This window comes from Budorcas taxicolor, chromosome 7, assembly GCF_023091745.1.
Source record: "Budorcas taxicolor isolate Tak-1 chromosome 7, Takin1.1, whole genome shotgun sequence".
NCBI classification, from domain to species: Eukaryota; Metazoa; Chordata; class Mammalia; order Artiodactyla; family Bovidae; genus Budorcas; species Budorcas taxicolor.
This window is the reverse complement of record NC_068916.1, coordinates 105,825,340-105,850,142: the sequence shown is the minus strand read 5'-3', so window position 1 is coordinate 105,850,142 and position 24,803 is coordinate 105,825,340. Positions and strand designations below refer to the sequence as shown.

Here is a 24,803-nt window from a genome sequence, read left to right as displayed (position 1 = left end):
GCACGCTCCTCTCCATCTTGCGCTTCCCTTTTCCCCCCCGATCCCTCCAGCGGGGCTGCGAGTTTGCCTGGATCGCGCCTCTACTCCGTCGCCTTCTTTTCTTCTCGCTCGCCTCCGCCCGCTCTCAGATCGCGGCGCGCCCCTCTGCGTTTCTATTTATTGATATTTATCTGGCCCCCGCTCGCTCGCGCCCCCCTCCCGGTGTCCGGACCCCTGCTCTCTCCCTGGAGCGGCGCGTCGGGGGCCGCGCCGCTGGCCGCCGTGATGCTGCACGTGGAGATGTTGACGCTACTGCTCCTCGCGCTGTGGATGTGCGTGTGCAGCCAGGACCCCGGCTCCAAGGCCGTCGCCGACCGCTACGCCGTCTACTGGAACAGCAGCAACCCCAGGTAGGGCGGCGGAGGGTGGGGTGGGGGGCGGCGGGTCGGAGAACCCGGGCTCCCCGGGCTTCGGGGCCCTGCGGACAGAGCGGCGGCGCCTGCCGGGGACCCGCGCGCCCTGGCCGGCCGCGGTGCGCGCGCTGACTCTGCGTGGGCTCGGGCGCGGGTTGCTAGGCAGGCGCTCGCGGGAAACGCGCCTCTCGTGGGCCCCCTCTTTATTGGGGTGCGGCGGGGGAGCCCGGGTCCCCCGTGGGCGTCCCCAGGGCCGCCCGGACCCGCGGCTTCTGCGCAACGCCGGGGAAACGCTCGGAAAAGGCGGGAGCCCGGGAGTGGAGACTTCGCTCTTGCACCCGGGCCGATCCGGCATCCGGATCCAGGCGCGGGGCTTGGGCGAGGAGAGCCTTGGGCGCAGCGCCGCCAGGAGCTCCCTCCTGGAGCCTGGCTGCGCAAGGATTGCGGGGGAGAACCCGCCAAAGATCCCCAAAGTGTGTGTGTGTGTGTGAATTTTTCCTTCCTTTTCCCCCCGATGCGCTCGGAAGGCGCACTGGCTGGGGGCAGAGAGGGGGCCTGGGAGGCGAAAGGTGGAGGTTTTTATTTTCCTCTTTTAATTGCGAGAGCAGGCGGCCCCCCAGTCCGTCTGGCCCTGGCGCTCTTGGAGGTGGGGAGAACGCGCCCCCGTCCTGCGCCGCCCGGTGGGCGCAGGGGGCCAGAAAGTTTGATGGAAGGCCGGGTCAGGGCAGGCTGGCCGAGCCAGCTGCCCGAGTTGCCCGCCCCTGGAGGTGGGAGCCCTGGGTCCGGAGGCTGGCGGCGCCGCCGGAGGCACGCGCGCGGTCACCTGGAGCCGGTTCTCCGGCGCCGCCGGAGACCGCCGGGGACGCGGGGAAGCCGGAGACTCGCGCCCCGGGCCGCCCGAGCGCTCGCGCCGGCCCCCGGCCGCCGGCGGCCGGTCCTGGCTCACAGCCCCGGGACGTGGGGAGCGGGGGCCTTGTCCGCAGGGCCGGGAGGCCCCCTCCGGGTCGAGGGCAGGTCGCAGCTCTCCTTTCGCCCGGGCAGCGGTCGGCCCCGCTGGGCCCACTTTGCTCTGCGTCTCCGGGACCGAGGCCAGCTTCCAGCGGTGGGCTGGTCTCCGCGCCCTCCGTGGAGGAGGGAAACAGCCTCGATTATACCGAAAACCCCAGCTTTGTTTTTTTTTTTTTTTTCCCTCCCCTGGGCTGGAGTGGAAGTTGGGAGGCCAAGGAAAGAGTTCGCGGTCGCTGCGCGCGTGGGGAGAGGCGCTGGCCGGCGCCTTAGTTTTTCCTCGCTCCCCGTGGCCCTCTCCGCCGGCCTTTGTTACTTTGGCACCGGAGGGCTTCCCCCGCCTGGAGGAAGGTCCTCTCCGCTGCAGACAGGGAGATCTCCCTACTAGCGGTCCACCGGCTGCCAAACCGGGAGAGAGTACCCGCCCCCCCGCCCACCCACACACCCTGCTCTCCCAGGAAAGACAGTCACACCCAGGTAGCCCCAGACCTGATTGCAGCGCCTGGCCCAAGTGGAGACATCCCTCAAAGTTTGGCTTAAAAAAACATCTCCTGGAGATGGGTGATGGGATGGGAAACTCATTTCTTCTCTGACATGCCACTTACCACTATTAGGAAAAAAGACAAGAGAACCATCCTGCCAGAGGAGATGCCTTTTATTAAAGCTGACAAGACAAATAGGGCGAGCTTTCCAGTTGTGATGGTGTTAAAAGCAAGTCTCATTATGTTGGTTGGTTTTATTCCCCTTTGGGCTTTATTAGACAGCATATTCGAAAGAGAGGAATTTATATTTTAAACTTCAGTGCCTTATTAAATAAAACAGCAGTGAAATTGGTTCGTTGAATTTGGGACATTTTGCTCTGGCTTGTCTTTTCTTTTCCCCACCCCAAACTTCACAGGGTGATCTTTTTTTTTTCTCATGGTATTCATTTATTGGAATACTTGGGAGTTCCACTCGTCCTGGAAGCATCAGCAACGTCCCCAGTCTACCCCACCTTCTTAACCTGTCAAGCTAGTCTGAGTTAGTTTGAGGACATTTTATCTTAGGTTATCTCTGTTTTATGCTTTTGATACTGTTGTTTGGTTTGAGATTAGCACATTGATTTTTGTCACAGGTCATGTTTTTTAATAGATCTGCCCTGCCTGTGGAAAACTCTCTTGTTCAGGATGCCATGGTGTCTTTGAAGCTGCCCAAAGTTAATCTGTAGAATTTTAAAATACCAAGAGTATTCTCCAAGTCAGTGTTCTAATTTGAAGCTTGTGGAAATACTGTTTATTTGATCGTTATCAATTTGATAATGTTTAAAAGGAAGAATGATGTACCCCTACCCAAGAGATTCAACTGTAATTTTCGTATTCTTAGGGATTTGTGACTGTGTTTGTCTTTATGTGTTACTGCAGTAAAACTTACTTTAAAAAGTAATATTTTAAAGCTAGGTACCGGTAGGCAGATTTGTCTTAGAAATGTTGGTGCTTTTTTGATGAATGAAGAAAAGTCAGCTTGGATGTAATTTAAAAGGAGCCAAATGCAAAATAAGTAATTTAGAAACAAACAGCTTATCACAAAAGGTAGTGAAAAAATAGTTTAGAAAATTTGAAGAGGTCTACTAATTTAAATTTTTTCTTTTACATTTTCTTTTTATCTATTGTTTGTATGTAAAGTAAGCTAGCTGTGCCTTTTGATTTTACATTAATCATGTCTTTTAAGATTTTGCTAAATGAATAATATTATCAGAAGACTTCAGTCTTGTAGAAAAAAGTAGAGAACTTTAATTGCAACTTAAACAGACTTAAGAGATTTTTCTCCTGGAAGAAAAGTTAAGTGGGCACATTAAGATGATAACAAGTGGATATTATGGCAAAATGAAGTAAATGAAGTGTTTTAGCTTATACCTATGGACTTCAGTTTGAAATTAAGTTTAGAATGAAATTAAAGTATTATATCTTGATCACAAGGTTTAAATACCTTACATGTAACTTGTGCAGTCATAGGCGTTTATGTGCTGTGTTGGGCTTCACAGTTGAGAACTTTGGTAACAGAAGTAGTCCCACAGCTCTCAGTTCACAGAGAAAAAAAATGGACAGTTTATTTGCTGTCGGATACTTTCACTCTTAGACTTGGTCTTCCCAGGTATTCACTTCTGGGAAATAAAGGTTCACTTTTTAAATGCTAATAACTTTTAAAATTTCCAGTGTTTATTGGCTGGTGGGCAACACTGATTTTATGTGTTGACTTGCTACAAATCTCTAAAATAGCAACTGGGACCTATCAATCTGTGTAGAAATATATGATAAGATTTTTGTAAGTGCATCTTTTATATTTTAAACATCTGAAGAGTTGTATGAGTTTCTCCTAAATAGTAAAAGTGATATTAAGATCCATTTAATGTTATACTCTATTCTGAACTGGCCTGTTGGAGTTTGAGTAATTAAGAACCAAGTCAAGGAGAATATAGCTATTTGTCCTTAATTTAATAACATAAAATACTTTTAAGTAACTTTTAAAAAGATTTTCAACAATAGAACTTTCTTTACATTCTCCCTTAGTAGCTATGCTAATAACCTTAGAGATGGCTTAGTATTAAGAATATGCCTCTTAATCTGAAACATGCTATAAACAGTTTGATTCTTTTGGAGAAAATATTCGAACTGTGTCTACTGAAAAATTCTTGGATTCATTTGCCCATTTACCAAAATGATGCTGGGATAAGTAAACCTATCTCCTACTGGTTTGCATTAATGGATGGAATGGTGAAATAATACAATGTGAAATATAACCATACTTCAAAAGTACTGATTCTCTTCAGTTCTTTGCTTCTGTTCAGGTTTGAGAATCACCAATTTAAAATGTTATTCTCTTATGGGAAAAGATATCTCTATAGTTCATCTGGGATTTTATAAATTTCAACCTAATGGTATGTTTTCTTTGGACTTGTAAATTAAACATTTCATGTTAGAGTAGCAGGTAATTGACACCATTTAGTTTTGCTAACATGTAATCTTGAGTTGTGAAAGTGATACGAATTCTAGATCAACACTCCGGAATCTCTCAGGCAGTATGTATGTGACTAAGCTGAGGGACGTAGTAACATTTTTCCCTAATCATAGTCCTTGCATATTATTTTCTCTTTCAGAATTCACTTGTTTCATTTTTAAAAGTCCAAGCTGTCAGTGTCATATATATATACCGTTACACCAATACTGTGCCTTTTTCACTGACAAACAAATATCAATGTGGTCGAAATCTAGGAATCTGTTTTGAGGAAATATGGAAAGTTGATCTTGGTTTTGAAAGACCTTATCACCAACCTTGATAACTCTAGTTTTAGAATTTTATATCTTTTAAATAGTATTTCATATATTAGAAACAAAAGTTCTTCAAGTAAAAGACATTAGTTAAGAGTCTTTTAACTTTATTAACTCCGAACCTCAGTGTAACATTTTATTAGATACATTGGGGTAACTTTGTTATTTTGATGTTTATATCCATCTGCTTTAAAAATAAAGCCTGTGTGATGGAAATTTATACCCTTATCCATTTGTAGGAAATGTGAAGTGACTTCCCCTGCCTCGTACCCTGTCTTTATCTAGAATTTTGTCAAAGGAAAGCGTGCTGCTCATTTTGGGCCAGTGTTCCAGAGGATTTTGAAAGCAAAACAAGCCATTGGGATGTTAGGTTCCACTGATTCTATGCACTGCGCTCTGTATTCGTAGTAAGCCATCAGAAACAGTCAACTGTCTTTTCCTTAAGAGACTGGAACATCAGTGCTGTTTGAGGCGCACTTGATGTACAGTCTAGTTTGGCATTTCCAGTGTGAGACCGAGGTCGATAAATTCTTCACAATGAAAAGAATCAGAGAGAGCCTTCAGTGAGTCATTACTCCCTGTTAGTTGATTTCAGCGGTGTTAGCTAAGCCATTGGCTCACCAGAGGAGCATCTCGTTGCCTAGTGTGTTCTGGCTGATAATCAAGAGCTGTAGAGGCCTCCTCATTTGAAGGCTGGGGATCACATTTGGAGGGGACATTTAGTGATCTGGGGGCAAATTAACCTTGTGAATTTCTTGCCATTTAATCTTGTGAGATGCCTTCTGTCCACTGGCCTGATTTCCTGTAGGATGGGACAGATAAAGAGGAGCGTCTCCTTTTTCTCCCCTGTTGCTATGAACCAAGCAAGCGACCAGCTTCATGCTGGGCCAAGAAATGAATGAATACAATTAGTCCTTCAGGAGTCCTGGCCTTTGCAAGCTTCAAAGTATATGCCCAAAGAGTGTACCTTTGAGAAAGAGAAAACATTAAAATGGAAAATGAACAAAACATAGGGAAGATGTTAAGAAGAGAGTTTCCTGTGAGCATTTGGTTCACTGTTTAATGTGTTTTTTTTGTCCATTATAAATAATTTGATTAATATTTTTTTTTAAAGATGCACCTTAGCCCTCTTCATGTTCTTTGTGTGTGTTGGTTTTGAATAACTTCAGGCAGTAATGAGAACTTAAAAAGCTATGATATTTTAGATAATGAATCCCTCTTATGTTCACTGAGGCCATATAATCCATTTTCTTTTCAGAAAGAGTATGCAAACTGTTAAAATGGCAGCTCTGATTAGAATGTTGAAAAGGAAACGTGTGTGTCATAAGTACAGTGAGGAAGGCCCGGCCTCCCACCAGGGTGCTCAGTCAGGGATGAGTCTTCCAAAACGAGAAAAAATTGCCTTCTCATCGTTTGTGACGGAAAACACCTTCATATTCAGGTGTAAAACCTCAAAGAGGAGTATGAGAAATGAGATATTAATATTCACTTTAGTCATTTGTCTTATGATGGTGGCCTTAGACAGCGAAACATCAATAAATTGCTGTCTCTTTTAAGGGCCTGATTTATACTATTAAATTTATATTTTCTTCTGCTTCTCAGCCTATATCCCGAGCTGTTTGGTAGAAAAGTTTCCTGTGATTAATTTGAACTTCCAGTGTTTCTGAATGGAATATTACTCACTACCAGGAGCTCGGTTTCCCCTGGAATTTGCCTGCGTTCATGTTTGCAGAGTTGTCAGTTAGAAACCAGACAGCACAATGGCATAGAATCCCTCAGTTTAGAATTAGGAAGTAATGCTGTGGCGCCTTCTGTAACAACTATTATGCCTAGCTTTTAGCATAAATAAAAAAGGTCCTTATATTTTACTATTCTTGATGATCTATACTCCTGAGGGATTCATTGTGAACTCCTGAAATCTCTATACTATTTTCTAATCTGAAATCCATGTAGATGGAAACTTGACTTTGAGGTTTTGGAATATGGTATTCAAACAGGGAGTCACAGATTTCAATAAAACCATTATTTTAAACCAGTGAAAACTTCTCCCTGAGTTAACCAGTTGCTGAGCGACCATAGTGTACCACAGTGAAGGTTAGCTCAGCTTTCATTCAGGTAGAATTCTATCATTTTCAATAAGGAAAAATAAACCTTTGTCATCTTGAGAAACATCCTTCATGCAATTGACAGTTGACAGGTTGAAGAAAATGTTACTGTCAGGCCTTATTTTCCCCTCAAGTGAGAAATAAAAATAGTTTTGAGTGATTAAAAAAAAATCCATTTAAAATTACTTCAAAATGGAGGGGAAATGTTTTCAGCTTTTACATATATGTCATAGAATTAATCTGCCATTTGCTTCAGGGAAGGTCATCAAAGTGCGGTTCCCAGAGAGGTTATCTCACACCTTAGTTCCTAGGGTATTCACTTGAAAAAGCCAAATTCAGCTGATCTGTTTGTGACAGGGTATCACCGAGCATTTTCTGATGGAGTTCTGTAAAAGATACGGGACCGATGTTACTCCTGTTACTACTTGTCAAGTGACCTGATTCTCGAGCTGGTGATGGCGGTTCTGGTGTGAAGGCCGGGTGGGGATTTGGGTTTTGTTGTAGCTCTGTGTATATGCGTTGGCCCATCAGGCTATTAGCGCACCAAGTGCAGACCTTTAAAAAAAATGGCTTTGCTGTTAATACTTTTCAGTCACTGCCCAGCCTAATCCGTAAGTTTCCATGTGGAAGTGCATGAATATATGCTTGGAGAAGAGAAAAAACACACACGGAAGTTCTTGTTTCTCGATTTAGAAAAAGCGAGGTTTTTGGCTTTCAGTTAAATCAGCGTTTCTTTTCTTTCCCCCAGAAGCAGCCATCTTGTTTTAAGACCGATTTTATTTCTTTCATGAAAATGGTCCGGAAATGAATATGGATGATAGGAAAGGGCGAAACCACTTTATAGTCATCTTGAGCAGGGGTCTCCATTGAGAGCTCCGTCTTATCTGTGAGCTCACTACAAATGCTGTCTTCTCGAATATAGTTGTCAAAAATGGATATTTTAACTTAGTGATGATATGTTTGAAACCCAGGCATATTATATTTTCATGTTAAGTATTGGGCTGTACCATATTTACATAAGTATTTTTCTCTTGAAACTTATAACTTCTCAGTCATATATTAATATCTCCTATTATCACTGCCCCCCAATCCTGATGGCCTTTTAAGTATTAAGTATTAAGTAGACTACTTAATAGATTTGTTGGTTGATAGGTATTTTTTCCCCCCAAATTGCTCAGCAGTGCTCAGAACCTTTTTCTAGTACATGGTACTGATAAAAACATAGGTACCTCCAAAAAGAAGCACTTGGGGTGCTTTAAGAAGCATTATACGAAACCAGAGCCTTTCCGCTCCCTGCAACACAGGCGTTCAGTCTCATTACTAAACCGTTCCTGTGGGTTCTTACAGACAATTATTTTGGGAGTAGATTCATATTTGTTATTAAAAATAATGTGAGTGCCCTGAGACTGTGGTATTTTCCACCATGTTTTAAATTTCTGGATGCATTTGGAGGAACATGTGGCCTAGTAAACTTTACCAAAAATGTATACCACGCTTCTTGCTACTGCTTCTGTTTGGTGATGTCTGGGAACGTTATTCCCATGCACTGCAGTAAAAACAGAAATTCTTAAGAATAATTTCAAAGTAGCCTGCCTCAGTTAATCTGATTAAACTGGGCACAGATTGAATACTGCTGATGTCACAGATGGTTTTAGTTCATTAGAAGTAGGATTTTTGGTGTTGCAGGGGCAGTGTGAGGCGATAGATAAAGTACATGTTTTGGGATAAGACATACATCTCATGGACTTCTCATTAAAGTCCAGGTATGAGTTAACAGCTTTTGTTACCAAAACTCTTTCCTCCACTATTCATCGTCTCTTGTTCTTTGGCTGATGGAGAAGGCTAAAATAACCAAGTTGTTCAAAGTGACCTTTTTGTTAGAAACGAACTAGCAAATTGCTTTTGTTTTTCCTTCCTGCCTCTAAGGTGTCAGAATGTCCATTCTGGTTTGATTAGTGACTTATTTATATATGTAGAAACTGTAATTAACAATTAGCTCTTGCCTCTGAACTATGAAAGCACATGTTATAAAAAGTAAATGGAAGTATCTTCTCCGATTCAAAATGCCGCTTTGCGGTTTTGAGGCAGTCGTGGCTTATTTTGGTGGGATAATTGTAGTACTGATCGTGGTCTAGGTGTTGATGGTGGTGGGCATGATATGAAGTTCTGTGGTTCACAGGTGCCAGTGGAAAATATGGCTTCGTCACATTCCCCCAACTTTAATGATAGATAGGGGACTTGACCTTTCGGTGAGGCTTTCTTTAATAGTATTTCATTTTATGGAGTCAAATGGGGATTAGGGAGGAAAGGAAAAATAAGTCTAGATATGGGGAAGTCATATTTTGTGTTCAACAATTAGGTTAAACAAAGTGGGGGCAAATGAGCCTGGTTCCCCTGCTGTTGTTTCGGGGCCAGAAAATACAGACAGATGTCGACATGTGGACGCGGTGACCTCTGACCCACACAGCACGACCGCTGCCCTGGCTCACAAGTGTCCCCAGTGAGCATGCCACCGCCGCAGCAGCCCCCTTTTGAAGTGACTGACACTTGTGATGAAGAACCTGAAGGGGATTCTGTAGCTATTTGCAGCTCTCCCAAATCTCAGCCTGCTAGCTTCAGTTTTAACTTCCTCACCTTCCCTTTGATGAGCCACATTTCTTTGTTGGGCTTAGACAGTGCTTCTGTGACTTCCGGAAGGGACCTGTGTCCCCGTAGGCCCCATCAGTCTTTTCCTCCCAATAAATTTATTCATCGGGTTGGGATAACCGAGGAGGCTCAGATATATGGTTCTGCCGCACCAAGTGTTTGTCTGCTTTATTTAGCTAATATGTTTTTCTTTTTTTTTTCCTAAGACAGATGAAAGCAGTGATTTTGTTGCAGGCCTTTTCTTGTAGCTTCTGCTCTGCAGTCTTGCCCATAACCCCTGGGTTCAGACAGACCATTAACATTTCAGATACTGTGGCATTCAGAATTTTCTTCATATATTTGTTTACTGTTACTGCTTCAAGAAACTTTTATGCCTATTTTGGTAGTTTTCTGGCAGGGGCTCTGTTTATTAAAATGTAGTGACCCGGCACTAAATGGGGTACAGTTCAGATAGTGGGGCTCCTGACAGGGTTTTGTGTCAAACCAGAGAAAATAATAGGGAAGTGAAAGCTGCCAAAATGTGTCTCCCAATTACTAATTAATCAGGCGAGAAAGGACCTCAGTGACGGAGCTGGTGTCTGCCATGCCAGCAACGAAAGGGACGCCTGGTTTTAAACTCTCCGTAAAGCAAACTGAAGTAAGCCTCAGGGGACACAGCACCCAGAGAGTCGATATCACAAGTGTTCATTTTTTTTACGTCCATGTGAAAACCAAAATTGAAACTGAATCATTGTACTTCACTAATAGTATCAAGACAGGAAGCTATTCTTTATGCATTTTGCTTATTAATAAGCAATGTCTTTATTCTTATAAATATTTTAATAGGGATTTAATAGTATTCGTGGTTTTAGTGTTGATGTAGCATCGTATACATACTTTATCCTCGATAGAGACTTGGAGGGGGGGGAATTAAAAATTTCTTTTTTTAATCATATGGCTGTCATCCATATTTTAAGCATTACTGTAATTGAAGAACAAAATTCTCCCCTCCCTTGGAAATATGTGTGTTTGCTGTCTCAGAGTTTCTAGTCTGCTCTATCAGCCTTCCCACTGTGGTTGCTGGACCCATAATTAAATGCCTGTTACTAGTGTATTTTTTCCACAGCATTTACAACCTAGAAAGAAAAGGGTCTTGTGTGGAACTATAGCTGTCAGGGGAACAATGAAACTAATTACACACTCTGCTGTCGCCCCTGTCAACTATACTCTGGGGAAACCCACAGCGTGCTAGGGTGTGGGTGTGTATGTATACGGGATATTCCATATGAGTATACACACATGGGGTCAAACATACCTGATGGCTTAACCTAAAACTCTGAGATCCCTGAAGCAAAAAAAAAAAAAAAAAAAAAAAGCATCAGGACAGTCTAATTCAGTTAATTAAATAGAAACAAAGCAATTCTTTATTGGGAAGAGGGCTCCCGCTTTAGTATTTGTTCTTTAAAATCTGACCTGGGAGAGTCAGCAATACTTATTGCTCTGAACATGTCCTTATTTTGAGTATCATTTTGGAATGGTCCTGTCACCCATACATCTGTGCTCATTCTTCACTATGTAACTCTCTCTTCCGCGCATTGTTATTTCTTAGCTCTAGAGTCCGGTGTTGGTATCTGGTTGTTTGAGGACCGATTGCTTTGTTTATTATGTATATCTCTCTGTTCCTGTATTTCTCGTTGAATGGCTTTGGCCATTTCACTCTTCAGTAGGTGGATTTGGGAAAGAAAATTAAAAAATATATATATATTTCTGAGATGTAGAGGAGCTCTGGTGTGAGATTTGGTAAGAAGGGCCTTGGTGGCTATTGAATAAGTTGAGGTTTGGAATCAGTTTTGAATTTCAATCATCCATGCCATTCCTGTTCTGTGGTACCACATAGAAACAGGACTTGGCCCTAAATAATATTTTCCATTACTACTTTGATTTCTTGGGTGAGTTCTCCGTACTGTATTTAAAACCAGAGCCAAATGGGTAAGTGCAGGAATTATATGTTGATTTAAACTGAGTTTTCCAAAGTTTTCACATTGAAGGAATATTATAAAGATCACTATCTAACGGTAGTAATATATTTCTGTATTGGATATCTAAAAGTTACAACTGGTGAAACATTGAGTGATACCTGCAGACAGTGGGAGGCACACAGTGGATTCAGAGGTGGATAAGGCAACATCTGTGCCCCTAAGGAACTTGCAATTTTGTGTGCATTTAAGAACTGTATACACATGATCACAGGGCAGAGAGGAAGACACTGTTCTTGTCACATATGTGATCTTCACCTCTGGGTTTATTTGGCAAACATTTATTGAGTGTCCACCGTGGGTCGGGTGTAGCTCTTGGTGCTGGAGATAGTGCGGTAAGTAATACGGAAACAGCACCCCATGCCATCCTCAAGCGGTCAGTTTCCAGTTTTTAGATCACTGCGTTTCACACTCCAGTGTGCACACAAGTGCTCTGAGAATGTTCTTGAAATACAGAATTTAATTCAGTAGATCTGGGATGGGGCCTGTCTGCATCTGTAGTGAACTCTCTGATACTGATTTTGCTGACCCAGGAACCACAGTTTGAGCAGCCAGCTTCTGGATAAATCAGCAGGGAGAGAGATCACTTCTGGCTGCTCATCAAGGGCTCCTGGTTGCCCTGAACTGTCTGAGTGGTTCTACATTTTCTCAAGTGGCTCAGTATTTGCAGGAGTGCAAGTTATCTGTCTTAAGACCTGGTGGCCGTCTGTATTTCTTGTGACTTTACCCTCCAGGTCTCAGACAGACAAAATAGATTTTTACACTGAGGTTTATACATCGTTAAAATGCACCGCTAACAAAAGTAACAGGCCAGGGATTTGGATGGAAGTCTTGCTCTCTACAGACAAATCTTCTGGAGTGAAAAAATTGTCTTGGTCCAAAAGTTTAAGGAGGATCCTGTCATGAATGTCTCAGTATATTTGCAAACCCTCCCCAGAGATATTTTCTGTGGCAATGCCAGAATTACACCTCAGAAACAGATTATTAAGACTTTCTAAGTGAAATTCATATGGTTAAATGAACCCCAAATGTTCATTTTACATTCAGCCCAGAAGATGACTAACAACTTTCCTGCTTCCTCTGACAGGGCTTCTTGTGGGTGACGTTAGGAGCCTACACTTTTATGGAGATTTGGGGAAAATACCTATCTGCTCTAAAATGCCATAATTTTAGTGTCTTTAGTGGGAAATCTTTGTTTCTATAGAGTCTCAGTGGTATAAATACGCTTGTATTTTTTTCATAGCCTGTATATCATTTGCTTTTGCAAAACAATTGTGTGATGCTTGTTTTCACAAATAAAGGGTGAAACTAATTAAATTCAGATTACCCTGCCTGCTTATTTATTGTCACTCCCTCTCTGGGTGTATAAATACAATATTCCCACTCTCCTAAGTGAACTTGAAAGTCTTTGAAAGCATAAATAGACTTCCTTAACTGATACAGCTCTATGCAACAATTATTAACAGAAAGGTGAAACTGTTTGTCTTTAGATCAGCTATATTTGTATGAAAATAAGCCAAAAGAAGGGAAGGATAGTGAGCACTCTTAATTCAAGCATACTTTCATTTTTTAATAAAAACTTTGCTGATGCCTTTTTATAGTTAATTATCAAGCAGAAGGAAATCTTTTCATTTTCAAATCCTTGGCAAAAATGGACTTAATTATTCTGTAACTTTTGTAAGAACTATGAGTATTATTAAGAATAGTAAATCAAGATGTGTCTCTTTTGCTTGACTTTTTGTAGATTAATGTTAATGCCCATTAGGGTGTAAATAAGCATCTGAGACAGTGACTTTGAGGTGACATCCACTTAAGTGTTCCCAGTCTTTTGATTCTCATAGATAAAGAAATTTGAGCATCTTCCGTGACTTTTTGTGAACTTAAGGGTGTCCTAAAAGAGACGTATGCTTAGAAGATTATTAGACGTAGAAATAGGCTCTCTTCATTGATTAGTGAAGTCATTTGCATATCTCTAAAGGAATGACTTTGTTCAAAATGGAGTTGACACACCTCAGATCTGTGGGCATTGCCGTGTTTAGATAAAGCGGCAGCTGCCCGGTAGTGCTCATTACAGCTTTGCCCCTCCATATTTTAAAAAAGGGAAAATAAATACACTGAAGAACTTTTAGTTAACGGTGATTTGTCCCCATTCACCAAACAGTTTTTATTTAACTCAAGACTATTAACAGTGACTTCTCAGATTAATAGGTTATAACCAAGTTCTTTGACACATTGATGTTTGTACATTTATAGACTGCCTTGATGGTATACAGTAAAAGCACTGAATTCATGTACCTTTTTGTTTTGAGTTTTATAATAGCAGCTGTTTGGCATAAAACTTCAAGTGGGTTTACCTGTTGACTAGGCAAGACTCAGAGAGGAAGATGTTATTGTCTTTGTTAACATTTTAGTTACATTTCAGATCTAGTTAAATTTCAGCCCTGAGTCTAAATACACCATTCCTTTCATAGTGATGACTTTGAACCTGTTTCCTCTCCCTAACAAATAAATGGGCGTGAGAATATTGTCTCCCTCAGATCTGTGAAAATTTGAAGGAAAATACAGTAGGACTTTAAAAAAGGTTATAAAAATTCAAATAGAGATTGAGGGGGTAACCTCCGTTTGCATTGATGCAACTCTGTAACTCCATATGTTCTTTTAAGTTGCATAGAAATATATATTGTAACAAATAATTTATTGTCAAATCATCATGGATGATTTGACCTTTTAAAAAATCAAGTTGTCTTATTTTGTAACACCCATCACCCCTGCTAGATACTAGTTATGCATTTACATCAGATTTCCTCTTAAAGGAATTCGCATTTTAGGCTTATCTTGTAATTTCTTCGAGAGTAATAAAAGTGTGAAGAGTAGACACTGGAGAGGCCAGTTGGCTGGGGCCTTCTTCCAGAAAGGAATGTTGGATCTCCCTTGTAAAGTTGGTGCTCCCAGCTAATCTCTGCTTCATTGCTTCCTCTTTGACTTCTGAAACCCTAATATTCTGCTTTGGACTTCACAGGTATAATGAGGTATCTCCATCTCAAAGGAGAATTTAATGAATACCGACACCCTTTTGGAGAATGCTTGTATTTCCAGTGAGGAGCTTGTTGAAACAAATCAATTCCTGTCTGGGGCTGTTCCTCACGGGCAGCGTGGCTGTCTCTGGGATCCTTGGATTCTTCTGCCTGCTACTGCCAGAAGAACAGGGTTGAGCCTCTTGACGCCTCTGTGCTTAAAAATCTCCTGTTATCGACTGCTTTTAAACTTAGTGCATGCTAATTATACACGCATTGATGTTAGGAGCATAAATAGATCATAACAACGTCTAGCTAGGAAAGGAAACAGAATTTGTCAAGGCACACATATTGTTCTGAAACCTGAGTTTCTTTAACACATTACTGTCAAAGGGCCACTTTCCTCTAGAATTGTCCGGTGGTGACTCAAAGCAGGTTACACTTCATATGTTTATAGTTAGTCAGGACAATAGCAAGTGTTCCTGTTGCTTGTTTTAGGATAGCAATCATACATGATTATTTTATGACAGTTTTCTCCTGATGATATAAACCTCACTTAAGCTCCTCCCCACAATGTAATTCATAAGGGAAATTGTCAGTGATCCTTACGTGCTGTAACCCAGAGATTTCATGACAACCAAGGGCAGCATTTGGCTAGTAGCAATAAAATTGACATGAATATTAGCAATAGCAAAATTATTTGAGAGAGCCCTGATGAGTCCGCATAACTGGTTTCCCTTCAAAGTTCAGTGTTTCAGTGTTTGGAATTGGTGTGCTCACCAGCGTATCAGTTGGATTTGTTATGTTCCTATTGTGTCATACAGAAGTGGGTTTCTTTGGTCCTGCTAAATTGGAAGTTAAGATTTGTCAAGAGAATGAGCTTGCTGTGAGTTTATTTCAAGTTTTAAAATTTGTAATTTTCGGTTACCTGGACTCAGTGTCTGATGAATGATTAATGGTTCCAATCTCTCCCATGTTATAGGCATCCTTTCTTGGTGATAAAGTAGTCAGGAAGTTTCAATTTTGATGACTTACTTATTGACACTCTGTATTATTAAGAAAAATAATTCCTTACAACCCATGTATCAGTTTAAACGTATCAGCTAGAAGCTTCATTTCAGCTAGGCTGACTCAGTATTTTCTTTCCACGAGAGCATGTTGATTGATCAAATTGAGTGTATAGCAATCCCGTAATTCCTTAAGATGTTGAAATGATTGGATTGAGTTGCATTTAAATTATTTAGCTTTTATTAATATGGTAAGTAATGTAGTAAAGATTAGAGCTGAACATATTTCAGTGCATTTGATGAATTTAAATAAACATGATGGAACAAGCCTATCCTGATATTCCTAACCTTTTACCTCATATATTTTGAGGAGGACTATTTTGAATTCTCTTCATTCTCTCTGTGAAATGACAAATTATGTCAGTGTATTTTATGTGTCTAAAATATAGATAATGGGGAACTGCCTTTTATTACTAGGTTGCCATAAACTCGAATTTTAGCATTTGGACAGTTGGAAATTGTCTTCATTTTCTCTCCTGTTGAACTTTTCAGATCATCTGACTGTCCTTATAGATATATTATAAAATGTGAATGGCATGTATAGTTAGGTCTTTAAGCACAGTGAAGTCTACTTATTGATTTGAATGCAATAATGAGCATCATAATTGGTTACAGCCAACAACTATGAATTTCTTGCCTCAGATATGTAACTGGAATCTCAGGTAATTTTTTATGGCTGTAATCATTTTAGTAAAAACTTCCCAACTGTAACTTCAGGTTAGTTTTCTGACAGTTGACTCCTTGAAAAAAAAAAAAAAAATAAACCAACTGGGAAAAAATAAAAATGTTTATAGTTAGTTCATTTTATTTTTTTAATAAAGAATCTCTATATTTACACCAACAGAAGGCCACGTAAACATATGGAAAGACTCCATTGATCCCAGTATAGTATTAGAACCACCACCCTCCCCATCCCACCTGCCATCCCTTAGTATGGGACTGTCACTGGCGGGAAGAGAGTGTTTGTGACTTTTCTTTCCCCAGTTCCTCTCTTCAAAGCCAAAGATTTGCCTTCTGAATGCTGCCAAGCCAGCAGACACGCGTGGTAGTCTTCACCATAGCCAACTCTGAACTCTGGGTGTTCCGCGATCTGAGTTTCCTTTTAGGACACACTTGAATAGGTGGTATACCTGGCATCCAGTTTGGGAGTCAGCCAAGGAGTTTGGAGGAACCTCCCCTAGGGCCCTTGCGGGCAGAGAAGGCAACCTTTGGCAAGCTCAGGGTGCCTGATCCCATCAGGGCCCTGCTGGCAAGACTTGCACGGGGTCACACTAAGTGGATTTGCACCACGCGCCAGGCTGGAGTGTGAAGACAGCAGTCGTCCGTGTCCGAAGATATCTGGTTGGTTCTTGGTAGAAACTGCTCATTCGGATGGAAAGTCTGACCTGTTTGGTTGAACCGCCTCCCTTCCTTTTTCTGAGAAAGTGGTTTGGACAGTAATCTGCTTGACCTAGCTCGACACCCCTCTTCCTGCTGGTTAAAATAAAATCCAGAAACCTCGGGGGGCTCCCCAGTGTTGGCTTCTGCTTGGAAGGGAGCTTCAAAACAGCGGCTGCAAACTGCGGTCCATGCTTACCGGGTCCGGGGCTGGCTGGACCGCTCAGAGCCGCCTGTGGTCCCGCTTGGGCAGCAGCCGGCTCGGGTCTGCCTGTTAGGAGGAGAGAAGGGCCGCGGGGGGACCACCAGGGCTGGAGCTGGACTCGGACAGGCGCCCGTGTGGGGAGAGGCCGGCGGCCTCCACAGCCAGCAGGAGCCGAGGCCGGCTCCAGAGACGCGGGGAGACCCGCAGAGCAGTGGGAAGGTGCGGAGCTCTGGGTCCTGGCGGTCCGGCGATGCGGGGTTCTCACGGGCACCGGAAAGGGAGCCTTTTGCTGGAGAGGAGTGAGAGATGGGGGTAACCCTGGGTTCCAGGCTGGTCCTCCTCCCTCGCGGGTATCTGTCCGGATGACTCTGTCAGGCTTTGCAGCTTCAGCTGTCATGTCAGATTCACACTCTCTCGGGCCTCCTAAGTGCTTCAGCTTCCCCCAGGTATCGGATGGGCCAGGGACAACCATATGCCATCTGAAGTGCCAGTTCTGAAGTTCTCAAGAGGCGATGTCCTTATTATATGAAACATTTCAACTTTTTTTGGAAAGAAAATTAAATCGTTGAAATGTGGAACAGATTCCCTTGTTTCAAAAGTGGAGTACTTTGAGTGAAAACTGACTGTATTTTTTTTTTTTTTTTTTACCATTCAATTCAAGAACCCAAACAAACAGCTGGCTGACTTATGTTTTAGTAAAAACCGTCCTGGTACATTTACTAACTGGAAAAATAAACATCCTTAAAATGGAATTCTCATGCGTCCTGACTGCTAAGTGATTTTTAATAAAGACACAGTGAAACCAATAGCGTGTTTGGACTGCCTTTCACTTTGAGTGATACTGTAAACGTCCCTACATTTTAAATGCCTGTCCTTCTGTGACATTTGATGCGAACACACCAGGGCTAAAGACCACATGCAGCCACATACCAACACAATTAGGAAATTCATTAATTGTCAAGGCAGTGATCAGAATGTTCTGCTTCACTCAGGCTAATAAGGAGCAACTAACAAATGATGTCACAACAAAGCCTGGAATGCTATGAACAGGGAGAAAGCGCATCTGTTCAGGGTATCAGGAACTGCTTCCTGGAAGAGGAATGCAGTAGTGTAGGCCTTGAACGATGGATGTGATCTTCATAGAGATGGAGGCAAGCAGGAGAAGACCATTCCAGGGAGTCACAGCAAGAGGAGTGAAGATTTGCTGGCGGTAGCTCTGGAGGTGCATTTGGGGGCCATACAGAAAGTAGTTCATTCTGAGTCAGTGAGATCCGGTGCAAGATCGGAAGCTCGGGCTGCAGTGGATTAGCCACGTTGTGGGGTGTTGCCGAGAAGCTTCTCATATTGAGGGGAGGGTCGTTATGATGGATTCTTCTCTATAATGGGTGAGTTAGCAGAAGGCTCGTATGTATCATCATTGTTCTGCACCACTGTGTATCTCAGCCGCTGTTTAATTGACCTGCAAATATAACCAGGTACTGGAAAATTTTGAAGGTCTCGAATTAGGTCTGGTTCATAAGTGGTTAGGTGGCAGGAAGGTAAAAACCGGGACAGTTTTAGTATTTACTGGTGGCACTGGACGGTGCTCTATCTCATATAAATTACTTCTCTGATTTCTAGATTGAGCAGTTGTTTTCAAACTTAATTTTTAGCCCCCCCCCCAAAAAAAACCCATTATTTGCAAAGATCATCAGCAGAAAACTTATATGTTAAAAAAAAGCAGATGCCATCATTCAAACATCAGGCTGCATTCAGGAGCGATTGGCAGCTAGGGCAACCTCTCTTCTGCTCCAGAGAGGCTGTGCAGAGCTCCCTGGGCTGGCTGTATGAGTCCCTTTTCCAAACCCCAAGTACCGCCTGGGTGACTACTTAGAGGAGTGTGGGATGATTCACCTCTGCCTTTACAGGCACAGAAGGGGCTCTGTGCCCCTCTGGAGATGGAGGTGTTCCTCCCATGGCTCCCATTTATCAAGCACTTACTGTATACCAAGCATGGTGCTTTATGGACTCCACAGTCATTATCAAGTATTTAGTCTGGAGAACACTTTCTAAGAAGAAGGCATTATAATGATCCCATTTTACAGATGAGAAAACTGAGCTTTATATACTTTGACCTTGGCCAGTTAAGTGGCCCTTAACTGCTTATTAGCTGGGCTATGTGGAGTGACACTCCATCTAAGAGAACTCAGTGAAGTATCGAAAGGTGACCTTGAGACAGAAGGTTCCAGGAGGCGAAGGGGATAAGAACATAGAGACTGTATGCTGACGTGAAAGGAGGGTTAAAATTGCACACCTGTGTTCCCCCTTGTTGAGCGTTTAATGGACTGGAAGGTTGCAAACTGCAACTGGTTACCTACAGCAGATAATTAGTACCCCTGGAGGTTAAATGTTTCATGGACTCGTTCTTTGGAGCTAATTGTGAGGCTGTGTGTGTTTATATATACACACACAAAACGTGTGTTGTATACGAAGAATACTGGGACTAGTAGGGAATTCACATGCCAGCTAGCTGTTCTCCTATGTATTTGGGTAAGCTTGACTCCTGAGGCCTGGCCAAATATAGTAATATTTTTAAAGGAATTTCAGGAACATTTGTAGGACTCCTAGAATAAAAGCTGGAGTTTAACAATCATATTGTTGGAAAAGTTCACATATATTTCATCTAAAATCCTGTACTTTCGGTCAGCTTTGGTTTATATAATAACTATGAATTCACTTAAAATAAAAAAAAAATACAGCTTCCGCCCCCTTCACATTCAATACGTTCTGATCAAGAAGCACGTGTTTTTAACGGTATCGAGAACTGCCTATGAATGCTTGAATTGACTCTATGTTCCCCTGTGTCCCAAACCCCACTCCACGTTCCCATCTCTCCCCTTTCCTTGCTTCCTTTCATCATGGGAGTTTATTGTCAGATAGCTTAACAGCCAGTAAATTATTCCTGATAGGTTTCAAAGGCAAAAGTCCCCTGATAGGATGTGGGTGGCTTAGGTTCCCCGCTACTCTCAGGAGAGACAGCATGGGAAGGAAGAAAGAGTTTTCGCACCTTATCCATTGTGGACATCTGGTTTGCAGGCTAACCCAGGTCTGTGAGCTGAAATATGTGCCTGGAAACATGGGGTGATTCATCACCCAGGCAGAACCTTTGTGGCTCTGCAGTGGAAGTTCTTACCCCTTCTTCTACTTCAGTGTATACGAGTGATATTGATATGTGGGTAATCCTGAGTTTGTGTATACTATCTACCTTTGTTTGTGTTCTGTTCCCTGGATGATAAGACTCTTGACGTCAGAGACTGTGGTTGATGGGCAGAAACACTACATACAAGAACTGGTCTGGGATGGTTAAAAATCTGAGGCACTTCCTGGGTATAATTCTCAGCTTCTCAACTTAGCAGGTGCTATGGGCCTGGACAAGTTGCTTAACCTTTCCCCGCTTCACCTACCTCAGCTGTAAATGAGAATAATAAATCTGTTTATCTGATAAGACTTATTGTGGTGATTAAATGATATGTGATGCCTGGCACAGAGTATGTGATTCATAAGTGCTAGCTACTAATAAATACTTTTGTGTGACTTTCTCTATTTTCATTCAGTTCAGTCGCTCAGTCGTGTCCGACTCTTTGCGACCCCATGTATCACAGCATGCCAGGCCTCCCTGTCCATCACCATCTCCCAGAGTTCACTCAAACTCACGTCCATTATGTACCAAAAAATAAAAATAAAAATAACCCTTACAATGGTACAGAGATGTATTAAGGAGATAACATTGACTGTCTTTGGAGTCAGGGTGATCTGGGTTCAAATGCTGATTCTTTACCTCTCAGTTTCATGTGTGTGAAATAGAGAGTATGTATAATTTAATATAGAGTATTATAACTTAATTTAATATAGAGTATGTATAACTTAATGATGATTAAGAGGAAAGTAATTGCATTTAAAATACCTGCTGCAAAGTATCCCCTCTGTGAAACCTGGTTATTATTATTATTAATTCAGAGAGTTACACACCTGAGTATTAACCTATGAGATGACTGCTCTCCCCACAGCGCTGTCGTCATTTCATTTTCTTGCCTGCCTATTGCTGAATGCTTTGGTAACCTAACTGAACCCATGTGTTAGTTGTGTGGAAGTTCTCCTTTCTGATTTTGTCAGTTTGAAAGACGAAATGTTTGAGAAAAGAAGTAAGGCCTGGAATCCGGTGATGTGGTTGCCACTTTTATTTTCTCCCAACCCCACGTTTGGCCTTAAGCAGATCACCCAATGCCCCAGGACTCGCTTTCAACTTGACCACAGGTGACTGAACAAGGTCATTGCCTGTGCTAGAGCGTCTGAAGATCCCAACAAGTCAGTGCTTTGACACTACTTGACTTTGACCTTGGGCAAGTCACTTAACCTTGGGCGAGTCCAGTTTCCTCATCTGTGAAACCTGAGGATTGTTGTCCTCTGGGAGGTCATTGTCAACTTCATGAATCTTTCTGTCTCCTTAACTTCCTTGGTTAAAACATATTCTGTATTCCCCCCACCCTTTTAGCTTGTCAGTGCAGAGGACGTAATATCTATGTGTCTACAACACGTCTAAACTTTAGAAGGAAACACACAGATTTTTTTTTTTAAACTTTCAAACTTAAAAAAATTTTTTTCTGTGTGCTTCTAAACATGATTTGAAGGATTTATTTGGAAAACTATCCTGAAATTATAGTTAATTGGTAAGAAAAATAATATACAATTTCAGAGCTTTGGGTACACGTTTTATACCAAAACAAGCCAAGCTACCTTCATCCAAGTTAATGAATCCAATCCTGAGGTTTGATACAGAGAGACTGGCAGAAATCTACCACATTAAATTCTGAATTTAGTTTGGTTCTAAAAAATAAGAGTTTTTAAGAAGTGTCTCAAAAGAAAAAGAAGTTCTTGGAGTTAAAAAATATGTGTTCTTCAGGTCACATCTGTAAGACCTAAGTCACAAGTTGAGTTACTAAGCTGTTTGGTTTTCTTAGGGAGGAGATATGAAGGAGAAGAGGGGAGACTTTAGAAAATTGGGTGAATGTGTACATATCGGAACAGAGCATATGATTGTCTATTTAAATCTGTATCATAAGTTACATAAATATGACGCTGCGGCTTTCTTGACTCCATAGTCCTCTGAGCTGTTTCTGCTATATCACATCTAAGTTTGCCTACTTATCTTCACATTATAACTGAAATATAAATAATGTCGTGGAAGACTTTATAAAATGAAAAGAATATCTCAAACATTACTCTAGTAATCAGCGAAAACTGAAGTGGACAAGACACCCTGGAGCTTTAAAATAAATTCCAAGACGCCAGTTCACTCTAAAAGGGAGAATGATTCAGCCAGAAAATCAGCTAAAGTTTTAAGTGAGTTACACATTTATATCAAGATGATGGTAAATGTATAGATAGGTATATAAACTATAAGGAGTAATTAGGACCTAACACACCTGTCGTATGCCTGCCTTGTATTAGACCTGCTTGCAGAGGAGACATCGTCTCATCTGTTGGGTGGGCCAGATAAAGCTTCAGGGCCCATTTTGTTAGTAGGTATATAAACTATAAGGAGTAATTAGGACCTAACACACCTGTCGTATGCCTGCCTTGTATTAGACCTGCTTGCAGAGGAGACATCGTCTCATCTATTGGGTCGGCCAGATAAAGCTTCAGGGCCCATTTTGTTAGTAGGTATATAAACTATAAGGAGTAATTAGGACCTAACACACCTGTCGTATGCCTGCCTTGTATTAGACCTGCTTGCAGAGGAGACATCATCTCATCTATTGGGTGGGCCAGATAAAGCTTCAGGGCCCATTTTGTTAGTAGGTATATAAACTATAAGGAGTAATTAGGACCTAACACACCTGTCGTATGCCTGCCTTGTATTAGACCTGCTTGCAGAGGAGACATCGTCTCATCTGTTGGGTGGGCCAGATAAAGCTTCAGGGCCCATTTTGTTAGTAGGTATATAAACTATAAGGAGTAATTAGGACCTAACACACCTGTCGTATGCCTGCCTTGTATTAGACCTGCTTGCAGAGGAGACATCGTCTCATCTGTTGGGTGGGCCAGATAAAACTTCAGGGCCCATTTGTTAGTCAAATCATTCCTAATCAGTTCCACAGGCTTCACCCCACTTCCTGGGGCAGGGTGGGTTTTCAGGGGACCGGTCACAATCACGGAGCACAAAGGTGCGGCCTCATAAAGGTCAGGCCTTGTTCTTTCAAGGAGGTTGGTTTTGTGAACACCAGCCATTACCCACAGCGGGTGTGTGTTTGCCAGTGTGTTTCTGCATTTAGTGATTTGGTGGACATGGACTTAACATTGTTGATTTCCTTGCTATCTAATAAAAGCAGTCTGACTAAGTTTAAAAATCCAAGTTTAACTTTTAGACTGTTTTTTTTCCCCTTAGCCTGTAATTTTGTAACCTTTCATAGTTGGTTATCAGAATGAGAATTAAAATAAGTTTATTTTACTGACTTTTATTTCTAGCTAACAATATAGTTATGTTGTTTAAAAGACCTTTTTCAAATAATCGCTTATTATAATAACAATGCTGGTTATGAAACTATGATTTTAAATTATGATTTTTACAAATATTGAGTAATTATTAATCTCTTATAGACACCTGTACCCACAATGAAATTGTGAGAGGCTGAAGAAAGTATAGATAAAGCAGCTGTATATTTAGACTGAGTGGTTTGAGTGGCTCATGAGTTTCCAGAATTGCATAAGATAGAAATACGTTGATATTAGTTAATATGCACAACAAATAATTTTATTTAAATCCACACATAAACTTCATTTTATCTGCAAATTATTCCCTCGATTGTGTCGTTTGCCTTTTGTTTTATATTGTTATCAAAGTGACATCGTGACATAGATGCTAGTTTTTTTTAAAAAGTCACAGATTTGTATTGTAGGGCATAGGTATCATTTATATGGTATTTTACTTAAACCTCATTAGCAGTCTACCATGCACTGGTGATAATATTCAAAATTCCTGAGTCCATACTAAAATCACTATGTCTGGAGGAACATGCGGAACTGATCTCGAATGTGTATACTTGACACAATAAAAAATCCTACATGATAGAGATTTTCGGTAAGATTCTTTCCCATCTCTGTGGAATCAAGCCTGTTCCATCTTAAGAACTGCATTCAGCGGCAGCACCGCTGGTAGAAACAGGGTCCCCAGACCCACCTCCATACTCCCATGAAAATGCTCTCTTTTTCCAGAAGTGGGCTTTTTAACATTCTCATAGGTTTCACAGCTACGTCTTTCAGAAATGACACACCCATCAGGGGTAAATGTAGCTCTTCCTGTCTCCTCGTTTATAGGGAGACCCAGGAATGCAAGTGGATTTGTGACAGGAGGAACAGCACCCCCACGTTTAACTAGCACCTCCCCCTTTCCCTTCCGTGTCCCCCTGTAGTCACTGGCTGACCTCACTGAAGACAATTACAGCAGATTCACTGTAATCGCCCTGGAGTCAGGGTCACATCTGGTTTAGTCTTTGTGTTTACTGTGGTTGGTGTAGTGCCTGGCACATAGTAGGTGCTTTGTGGAAGGTTTGAAATGTGAGAATGATAATGTCATTAGCGCATAGCACCTGCTTAGATTCTGCTCATCTTTCCTTTCGTGGAGAAGGGGCCACGT

The 24,803-nt window shown here is 41.9% G+C and overlaps 1 protein-coding gene across 1 annotated transcript in view; it reads left to right on the top strand.

Annotated features, from left to right (window-relative positions):
• The first annotated feature begins 264 nt into the window (after window positions 1-264).
• EFNA5 (ephrin A5) overlaps window positions 265-24,803 on the top strand; it is a 288,003-nt gene continuing 263,464 nt past the window's right edge. Inside the window, exon 1 of the mRNA XM_052644124.1 lies at window positions 265-389. Coding sequence (XP_052500084.1) covers window positions 265-389 — 125 coding nt within the window. The remainder of the gene's footprint in view (window positions 390-24,803) is intronic.